Source organism: Abramis brama (assembly GCF_963993115.1).
Source record: "Abramis brama genome assembly, chromosome: 1".
NCBI classification, from domain to species: Eukaryota; Metazoa; Chordata; class Actinopteri; order Cypriniformes; family Leuciscidae; genus Abramis; species Abramis brama.
In genome coordinates, this window is record NC_139963.1 from 9,039,106 (window position 1) to 9,050,657 (window position 11,552).

The window sequence follows — 11,552 nt, forward strand, 5'->3', positions numbered from 1 at the left end:
TAATCAGTAAAATAAGAAAAAGTGCCAATTAAAAGGTACCAGGAGTGTAATAAAAGGAAATTACACCCTCATTACAAACTGTGTATGGCTTTCTTTATTCTGCTCAATCATGTACTTTACAAGACACGACTACAGTAATATTGTCATGAATTTTGTGTAGAAATATGCATTTTATTTCTCCACTAAATTCATTGTTTTAATAATGCAACTCAAGGCATCTACCAGCAGGGGCTGTAACTTGAACATGCCAACCTTGGATATCTAATAGAGTAGTTTGTCTGAGATTGAGACCTCTCTCATAAATGCATACTACCATTTATTTAATAATTAATTAACTATATATTTAGATTTTAGTTGTGAAAGATTTATATTTATATTTTAGTTTAGGCTTAACATAAAAATATTAATGCAAGTTTCATGTTTTTTAACAGTAATTTTACAGACATGCAATACGTAGTAGGGTAATATGAGGGAAAATGCCCCACTTAAGGGCAAAGTGCATTTACTTTTAAATATTAACATATTTAGATATGCATTTAACATGAGGAGGGGCATCAGACTCCATGACTAAATAAAACTTAAAATTCATACAATACACAGTTGAGTACACGGTGCATAGTGTATAAGTGCGTTATTTGGGACACAACTCAAGTCTTTGATATTTGTTAACAGACAGAACCAACTGTTTATTGCGCATCATTTCCTTACAAAACAAAAAAAAAGTGAGAGAATGTTGCAATAACTGCTGTTACAATAACAGTTGCAGAGAAAATCAACAGAAAGACAAAATTATGTGCTATGACAGAACTGTGAAAATAAAATAAAGGAAATTTCACTACCTTAAGCAAAAACCACAAAGAGATTTAAAAACGTTCAATTTAGTGGTCAACTTAGATAAAGTTTCTTTGTTAATTTTAGGAAAATGAAGAGAACCATAAAAAAAAAAATCGTTCTAAAACAGTCAATGCAGAAATAGTCAATGTTTCAATTCCTAGATATTAATTTCCTAATAAGGCACAATTTCAATAGGAAGAGGTAGAAATCTTGCAGTGAATTTGGCCTGACATAAAGAGCACATTTTAAAGGTAAACTGCTAGAAGTCATCAACAATATTACATTTTATGATTGTTTAACACTTCAAAACTCAGGTGCTTAAAGTTTACAAAAAATAAGGCTTATCATCCACACAAAGCCTATTGTCTGTCACAAATACAAATTAAAGCACGTGTTTACAGTAGTTTATCATTTCATACCAACATCAGTATAACTATTCATCAGTTATCTATCCCAGCCTTGGTAAGACTAACAGCCTCAACATCCTCAGTTAATAAAGCCATTTGGCAATAGATTTAGTGCATACTTTTCAGCAAATGTGATGTAAGGCAACGCTGTGCTTTTAAGGAATTACTTCATTGTGGTAATGCATTTGGCACACAGAGTCTGTTCACTTTCTGTTGTTTAAATATGTTATGGAAACAAACATACCTTGAAGGAGTTATGGTAAAGATTGTGTGATTGTGTATTAAGCAACTTCTGTGTTTCATTGATGTAAAAATGGCAGCTGGTGTAGAATATATTTGTCAGAATCAAATTTGGGGGAGCAAAAAAAAAGTGCAAAGAATGTTTGCACTCAGGGTTAAGTTTAGCATTCGCATCCAAACTAAATAAAAAATAAATAACTTTTTCAAACTTGAAAATGCACACTTGCAAAGCACACCAAGTGTCAATCCCAGGTCACAATTTAAACTCTTATGGAAAAGGAAAAAAACGATGTGGAGCGTATGAATGCGTCCACACAGGGGAGCCTTTGAGACGTGTTAAAATCCCCTCAGTACGCTGGAGGCTGATAGGCGCTCTCTCCCGCAGAGGCGGGGGTGAACGGGGACTGCTGGTAACCGTCTGGAGCGCCGGCATAGGCGGAGGGGTACGGGGACGTGTGGTCACTGACGGGATCGTTGTAGCCTAGGCCAACATCGACCAACCCTTGGCGGTACCGTTGAAACGCGAACACAGTAATCAGTCCCTTGAGAAAGAAAGATAATTTTGTTTCAGTTAATCAAATGTACAATGAGGCCATCGGGCAGCAACAGGACGTCTAAAGGTCCTGACACACCAAGCGCACGGTTAACCCGCCCAGTTTTTGCGGTGTGTGTTCCACACAAGCGCCGACTCTCCGGTCTCTCTCTTGAATCCAACCCGGAAGTGACTTAGGGCCCTATTTTAACGATGTAAGAGCATGGTCTAAAGGGCAATGCACTTAGGGCGCATCCGAATCCACTTTTGCTAGTTTAACAACAGGACAAATGGTCGGCGCTCCCGGTGCATGGTCTAAAAGGGTCGCCCCCATTCTCTTAATGAGTTATGTGTGTTTTTGGGCGTAACGTGCAATTAACCAATCAGAGTCTCATCTCCCATTCCCTTTAAAAGCCAGTTGTGCTCGCGCCATGGCGGATTCGCTATTTACATGGAGGAATTTGCAAGCGGAAAGACTGAACGCTTCTCTAGAGAGGAAACGGATCTGCTCGTGCGCGAGGTAAAAGAGCCCAGATCATCTACGGGACAAGGCAGATTACACCATATCTTTATGTACACTATAATATTCTTTTATATTGTTATCCTTTTATTTTATTTTTAATATTTGGCATGTTTGTGTGCTGTTACACGTCCCTGTGTGTGTAATAAGCAGAGTTTACGTGCATTGTGGACCCGCTTATAGGTGCACATTACTAATGCGCTCTTTAAATAACAAAGAAACTACTGCGCCATTGACTTTAGACCAGGTTCCGGTTGGTCAGTGGCTCAGTCTATTTGTCTATAGGACGTGAAAATGAAAACTGCATCGAAACTAGCAAAAACACTTGCGTTGGGTGTATGATAGGGCCTCTAATCTGCAATTCATCGACTGGCCGCTAGAGACAGGCTCCAAAAGAGAGTCAATACCATAAACCCCCCCCCCATGTTAAAACTTGTTTACAGCCTGGTGCAAAAAATGGCCGACGCCATCTTGGCAGCGCATCACTCCCGGATAAACCGAAAATTAGCAAAGAGGCGGATTAGCTGAGGTGACGTAACACTAAAGAGGCGAATTAGCTGAGGTGACGTAACGCTAAAGAGGCGGATTAGCTGAGGCGTTAACGCTAAAGAGGCAGATTAGCTGAGGTGACGTAACGCTAAAGAGGCGGATTAGCTGAGGTGACGTAACGCTAAAGAGGCGGATTAGCTGAGGTGACGTAACGCTAAAGAGGCGGATTAGCTGAGATGACGTAATGCTAAAGAGGCGGATTAGCTGAGGCATTAACGCTAAAGAGGCGGATTAGCTGAGGTGACGTAACGCTAAAGAGGCGGATTAGCTGAGGTGACGTAACGCTAAAGAGGCGGATTAGCTGAGGTGACGTGACGCTAAAGAGGCGGATTAGCTGAGGTGACGTGACGCTAAAGAGGCAGATTAGCTGAGGTGACGTAACGCTAAAGAGGCAGATTAGCTGAGGTGACGTAACGCTAAAGAGGCGGATTAGCTGAGGTGACGTGACGCTAACAGGCAAACAGCTAGTAGTAGCATTAGCGGCAATCCACCTGTCACTCAAGTGGCCACGCCCCAATTATGCACAACTTTAAGGCTCAATATAATTTAAATGGATGAGTTATAAAAAAAATTCACCCCCATAGCAAAATTAGCTATTTAGGCCACAACCAATTTTTTGTACCAGGCTGTAAACAGTTTTTTCTGCTGTAAAGTTGGACATTTTAACATGGGGGGTCTATGGGATTGAGTCTCTTTTGGAGCCTGCCTCTAGTGGCCAGTCGATGAATTGCAGTTTAAGTCACTTCCGTGTTGGATTCAAGAGAGAGACAGCTTTTTGGCTGAGACGCAACCAACAAGAGGCGACAATACACTCCGCTTTCGTCGCCGCTAGTTCTTTAACGTTCGCTTGGTGTGTCGCAGCCTTAATAGAGTGAGATGTGCTCTGCTCACCCAGCTGGCCGTGGAGAAGAAGGAAAAGGCCACCACAGCTCGAGCTGCATCAGCTGGGACGCCTGTTTTCACACTTTTAGACCACTTGTTGGCTAGGTTGCAGAAACACACAAACCACAGGAATGTCCACACGGCTGATGAGAAACCGGAGAGAAACTTTATTAGTCATTTCTACCAAAAAAATTCAATTCTGTAATCAATTACTCACCCTCATGTCATTCCAAACACAAAAGACATCTTCAAAACATACAGCAAATGAAGATATTTTTTATACTTTATTTTTAACACTTTATTTTAAGATATGCGATATCTAAGATATTTAAGGTATGCTCTTAGCGTTGATCCTAAAAAGTCAAGTGATAAAGTCAAATAAACACGCACATTTTCATATCTTTTCACAAGACTTGGAATTAACCACTCGATTCATATGGATTCGCTTTCCGACAACTTCAAAGTTTTGTTCAGTTAGACTTTCAATGGAGGGAAAGAAACCTTTCAGGTTTCATTAAAAAATATCTTAATTTGTGTCTCGAAGACAAAGTCTTGATAGGTTTGGAACGACATGATTCAAATAAACCCCGAAATTAAACCTGTTCCACAAGACATTAAACCACTTAATTTCATATGGATTAGTTTTGAGCACACCTTTATGATCTTTGTGAATCTTCAAAGTTTTAAGTGTGTGGATTTTCAATGGAAGGACAGAAACCTCTCAGATTTTATTAAAAATATCTTAATTTGTGTTTCGACACACAAAATTCTCATGTGTTTGATCCCACATGATGACAGAATTTAAATGTTTGGGTAACTATCCCTTTAAAAACAAGCGTACATGAGGAACAGAAATACAGCTATTATGACATTAAATCAGTTGTTTTGCTGCTAGCAATCTGGAGGAAAAATGTGTGACGCTACGCCATCTATCTAAGGGCTATTTGGACATTCACTACCAGTCAAACGTTTTGGATTAGCACGCTTTTTAATGTTTTTAAAAGAAGTCACTTCTGCTCACCAGGGCTGAATTTGATTAAAAATACAAAAAAAAGTAATATAGTTAAATATTATGACAATTTAAAATAACTGTTTTCTATTGGAATATATTGTAAAATGTGATCAGATCTGAATTTTCAGCATCATTACTCCATAATATGTAACATTGCTATTATAATATGATGATTTGATGATCAAAAAACATTTATTATAATTAGCACTGTGTTGAAAACAGTTCATATGTAACATGATTCATATTTTTGTGGAAACTGTGATACATTTTTATTTTCTCAAGATTCTTTCATGAATAGAAAGTTCAAAAGAACATCATTTAGTGTTTAATGTTACAATATATTTCTATAGAAGATAAATTCTGTACTTTTGAACTTTCTATTCATCAAAGAATCCTGAAATAAAAATGTAAATCACTGTTTTCTGGACTGGAGTAATGAAGCTGAAAATTAAGCTTTGATCACAGGGATACATTTCACTTTACTATAATATATATATATATTCACATGGAAAAAAGCTGTTTTAAATTGTAATAATATTTCACAATATTAACGTTTTTTTTTTATTATTATTATTTTTTTATCAAATAAACGCAGCCTTGGTGAGCAAAAGAGACTTCATTTAAAAACATAAAAAATCTTACCGATCCAGAACTTTTGACTGGTAGTGTACATGGGATTACTTAAGCTCTGTTGTCTTCGTCAAGTTAAACTTCTCTTAACTTTGGCGTGTCGCCGACATCTATTTGGCAGTGTGAACTGGGCTTTCAAGCTCACTTGGTTTTATATCGAAGCAAATATGTGGCTCTTAGACACCGATCATTAAAAAGAAAAACCTGGACTACTTCTTACCAGAGAAAACAAGATCAACCAAGACAATGTATTTCCTCTCTTTGGCATTGCTTATCTGGTGGAAGAAGGCATCCAGAATAATGAAGATAACACAGGCCAGGAAAGCTAAAATCCCGACACCAATTCCAAAGCTGCAAGCACTGTCACTCCCAGCAAACATGCATTCAGTGTCTTTTCCAGTCGACTCATTGATGTAGCCTTCAGAAAGGATGGTAGCGAACACCACTATGGAGAAGAGCTGCGGTGGAAAGAAGAAGAGGCATTAAGGACAACGTCAATTCAGGCACACCAAACACACTGCATTTGAGAGATCACAGAAGTTCACAGAGAACAACACTGTGTGTGTGAAGGAGTGGCGGTCTCACAAGATGTTTACTTTGGTTATAAAAAATAAAAAAAAGTAGTCAAACAAACCGTAAAGCACACAATAGAGTATCTTACCATACAGCAAAAGCAGAAGTAGGCCAGTAATGCTGGCATTTGGGCATCTACACGTTTTAAAGCTTTCTGCCTAAAGATTTAACTTTTAAAATGTGAAATATTTTATTCAACAATTGATCAAAAGTGACAGTCAAGGGTTTTACACTGTTAAAAAAAATCTATTTCATATAAATGCTGTTCTTTCAACTTATTCTGCATAAAATGTATCATGGTTTCCACAAAAATATGAAACTGGTTTCACCATTGATAATAATAAGAAATGTTTCTTGAGCAGCAAATCAACATATTAAAATTAATTCTCATCATGAAGACTGGAAATTCAGCTTTGATCACAGGAATAAATTACAGTATAGTTTACTATGACAGAAAACAGATGTCTATGTTAAATTGTAATAATATTACAGTTTTTACTGTATTTTTTATCAAATAAATGCACAAGAGAACTAAAAAATCTTACAGACCCCAAACTTGGGAACGGTAGGCTAGTGTACAATAGTGCATTCACCATAATTAGGGTAGTTTGGTAAAAGTCCCTGACTAATAATTACAGGCGAGTTGAACACTGCGAATGCAACCAGGAAAACGTTCCTATGGGAACCATTAGTTTGCGGGGAACCACCCAGGTGGCCAGTTCCTATAACTAAGTTCCTATAAATACCCAGTGCGAAAGCCCCTAATATTCACAAAAACAAAAATGAAAATGCACTGACATTCATCATGCACTTTAAAGTGTGGCTAAAATGTCGCAATACTATTGGGGGCCACTGTAATATGTAATGTAGAATAGTTGTGATCAGTGTTGGGCAATTTACTCCCAAAAAGTAATTAATAACTAGCTACTAATTACATCTTCAAAAGTGCAATTAGATTACTGTACTTAATACTCTCTCTATGTATTGCATTGCTTATTACTAATTACTTTCTAAATCCCACATCAACCTCTCAATCAGTTGAACAATACGGATTTAGGATAGACATGAAACTGCTCTTTTAATTCTTTCAAATAATATAAATTGCTCCTGAACTGACCAGAGTACGTGTTAAGAGAGAAGGTTACATAAAAAACATACATTTTAACATTAAATTAAATTGAATTGATGCTAAATCCACTATAAATCCACAATATGTAGGCCATAATACACTAGAATTGCTGTACTTTAATGCAATGACATCAGAAGTAACGGGAATTAAACTACAGAAATATCAAGGATAACCCCTTTCTTAACTTTTTCAACGGAAAAGTAATTAAATACAGTTTAGATTACTTAGTAACACTGGTTGTGATGAATAAATAAGTGTAATAAACTGTTTTGTTTTGAAAGAAAGAAAGAAAGAAAGAAAGAAAGAAAGAAAGAAAGAAAGAAAGAAAGAAAGAAAGAAGCTAGCTGTATAAAAGTATGTTAACTATTAAAACGAGCTCGAGCTAATGTTGACATGACATCTCGATAATTGTATCCGTGTTGTTGTCGAGTCACATGACAAGGCAAACAACAACAACAAACTCTCAAACTGCTGCCATATGGTCAGTGCTTTGCAACTTATGACAGCACTAGTATTTTGTTTTTGCGAACGAACACTGTTAAACTACATCACAGTTTGAGGCCAGCAGTTGTAATATGACAAACTTTGACACAGCAGGAGCACTAGCTCGATTAGCTAACGATGACTCTGGTCTCACCCAACTGAACAGCCTGGTGATAGTCTGCGGTTGCTTTAGAAAGCTCCACAAATCAAAGGCCCCACCGGCCAGCGATGCCCCGTAAGCACTCGACTCCATGCCCGCTTTATTGAGACTCTAGCCCGTCTTTATTGCCGACAGATTCGGCAAACTGTCCCGCGTGATGATAAAATTACTTTCACACTTGTTTCCTGAAAGCAAAGCAGCGCACCGCCCTTCAAGGAAGTACACGTCACGTCAATGCGAACTTTCCCACAGGCAGCCAGTCAGTTATTATAGTATTAAAACCGCATCTATCTATCTATCTATCTATCTATCTATCTATCTATCTATCTATCTATCTATCTATCTACTGATATAGGCTATATATATATATATATATATATATACCACACTAGCCTAAAAGTTTTAGATCGGTAAGATTTTTTATGTTTTTAAAAGAAGTCTCTTCTGCTCACCATGGCTGCATTTATTTGATAACAAAAATAATAATAAAAAAAGTATTATTGTGAAATATTATGACAATTTAAAATGATTGTTTTCTATTTTAATATATTTTAAACTGTAATTTATTCCTGTGATCAAAGCTGAATTTTCAGCATCATTACTCCAGTCTTCAGTGTCACATGATCCTTCAGAAATCATTCTAATATGATGATCTGATGATCAAAAATTATTATTATCAATGTTGAAAACAGTTGTGTACACATTTTTTTTCAAAATTCTTTGATGAATAGAAAGTTCAAAAGAACAGCATTTATTTAAAATAGAATCTTTTCTAACATTATAAAATGTCTTTAACTTTTGATCAGTTTAACTCATCCTTGATGAATAAAAGTATTGATTTATTTTATTTCTTTCCCCCAAAAATTAAATTAAAATTCTTACTGACCCCAAACTTCTGAACGGTAGTGTTTAATGTTACAAAAGCTTTAGATTTCAGATAAATGCTGTTCTTTTGAACTTTCTATTCATCATAGCATCATGAAATAAAAATTTAAAAAACTGTTTTCAACATTGATAATAATCATAAATGTTTCTTGAGCATCAAATCATCATATTATAATGATTTCTGAAGGATCATGTGACACTGAAGACTGGAGTAATGATGCTGAAAATACAGCTTTGATCACAGGAATAAATTACACTTTACTATATATTCACATAGAAAACAGCTGATTTACATTCTAATAATATTTCACAATATTACTGTTTTTGTTTGTATTTTTAATCAAATAAATGCAGCCTTGGTGAGCAGAAGAGACTTCTTTTAAAAACATTACAAATCTTACCGATCTAAAACTTTTGACCGGTAGTGTATATATATATATATATATATATATATATATATATATATATATATATATATATATATATATATATATATATATAGCACTTTTAACCTTGTGAAGTTAAAAAAAAAAAAAAAAAAAAAACTTGTTAAAAAGTCACGTAACACAGTCTCATAAGTTTAAATAATTTGTCTATAGGTTTAAGGTCTGTAAGAGGACAAGAGAAATTGGTAATATTTTACATTTTTTTCCGACCTGCAATGAACAAAAGTAATTTCCACCACATCCCAGTAACTAGTTTTACCAGTAAAAAATATGACCAAAGAACATAAAAGTGCCCATAGTCTAAGAATCACCCATATACACTCTCAGAAAAAAAGGTACGAAAGCTGTCACTGGGGTTGTACCTTTTCAAAAGGTACACTTTTGTTCCTTTTAGGTACTAATTTGTCCCTTTTAGGTATAATATGTACCATTAATGTACCAATATGCCTTTTAAAAAGGTACACCCCCAGTGACAGCTTTCGTATACCTTTTTTTCTGAGAGTGTATGTATATCAGCTATTTGACATATGGCATGAACAGCTTAAATATTAATGAGTGTAGGCTACTGTAGGAGTTCTACTGTTTGTTAGGGCGTAGGCCTGATGTTTCATCACTCTACACACACACACACACACACAATGATTGCCCTCTATCGTTTACACAGCTAGCTCTCTGTGATCTAACTGAAGAAGTATTGTTTGAAGGACCACGTGGACTCAGTCTGTAGTCACTCATTCACAGACACATTTATCATACTTTACAATGTTCACTTTAAACATCCTAAGACTTTTTATTTATTAGTTTGTTCTCTTTTTAATTAATCTTTCAAAACACTGCACTGGATGTATAAGTATTAGTGAATATAGTCCCCTAGATGGCGCTATTCATCTTTAGTTGTAACTTAAAGGGATAGTTCACCCAAAAATGAATATAATTCATAATTTATTTACCCTCATATTTTTCAAACCTGTTTTTTTTTTTTTTTTTTTTTTTAGTGGAACTCAAAAGAAGACATTTTGAAGAACACCCAGTCAATATTGGACCCCACTGACCTTCACTGTATAGACAAAAAAAAAAAAAAAAAAAAAAAATACATAGAGAGTTGAGACATTTTTCAAAATATACTTTATTGTCCCTTAAAGTAAAATAAAAAAGGTTTGCAAATGGTAAATGATGAAGTGATTTCCATTTTTGGTATGACGTTTGGACACTTCAGCCACAATTACAGATGTGTATGTATATATATATATATATAAACAAATAGCATTTGTTTTAAAGAAATATAGCACAAGCGAAACTTTTTTAATCGAAACATTGTGTTGTGTTTTCATGTTTTATGGGGACTTTACTTAGACATAATGATCTTATGCTGTCCAAAATGTATATTATATCTCCTAAACTTAACCATCACACAAAACTTTCTGCATTTTTACAAATGTGTCTGATTTATAAGCTGTTAAAAAAAAAAAAAAAAAAAAATGTCCCCCCAAAGGTGACAATATCCAAAATCACTTTTTGGTAATGTTTTTGGTAATTGTTCAGTGATATCTTCCAAAGATTTCAGAATCTTTATTTCTCTATGGCAACCAGTAAATACACTAAGTTTCGTCAGCATGTGTGGAAGTATTTAAAACAAGGGTGTTACAACTAGCCCCGCTCTCCTCTACCATGTGACTGAATCTACTGTAAATCAGCTTTTCAGATGCAGGATGAGTTACAGGAAGTTGACAGTCTCTACGACGGTTTACACAGTATAACAGTATAACACTACTGTAATTACATCTGATGCATCTCTGACACAGTCTTTGATTGTTTCTCTAGTTTACCATATGTTTACTAGTTTACTGTGTTCACAAATTGCAAATATTATCCGTTTCAGAAATTGCAAACCAGTTGAATCTATATTTATAGATATATTAAGATTTAGGCCTAGTTGAGTCAAGTATTTGCTAGCTAGTACAAATAGATGGGTCTGTGCTATTGTTAGCTACAGTATAAACTATGAAACATGTATAATATAAAGAATTATAAAATATAAGAAATATATTACATCATATATTTTTCTATGTATGTGTGTATATATTTTGAGGAAATACATCTGCAGTATATTTATACACAAGCAGTACCATATCTTATCACATATACATCTACATATATATTATGAAGTAAATTACTGAATATAAAATGACATACATTATGATATATTAGTAAATATATTTTCAATATATGAAAAGTGCCAATTCCTTATATATTATTCAATATATTGTAAT

At 35.1% G+C, this 11,552-nt stretch overlaps 1 protein-coding gene across 1 annotated transcript; it reads right to left on the reverse strand.

The window, feature by feature from the left end:
• Positions 1-654: 654 nt before the first annotated feature.
• Positions 655-8,162, reverse strand: syngr2a (synaptogyrin 2a). Its single transcript, XM_084130299.1, has 4 exons — positions 7,946-8,162; positions 5,827-6,064; positions 3,974-4,107; positions 655-2,023 (listed from the first exon to the last, which is right to left on the reverse strand). The coding sequence occupies exons 1-4, from the start codon at positions 8,042-8,044 to the stop codon at positions 1,829-1,831; spliced, it is 666 nt and encodes a 221-aa protein (XP_083986425.1). The 5' UTR covers positions 8,045-8,162; the 3' UTR covers positions 655-1,828.
• Between the last annotated feature and the right edge of the window lie 3,390 nt (positions 8,163-11,552).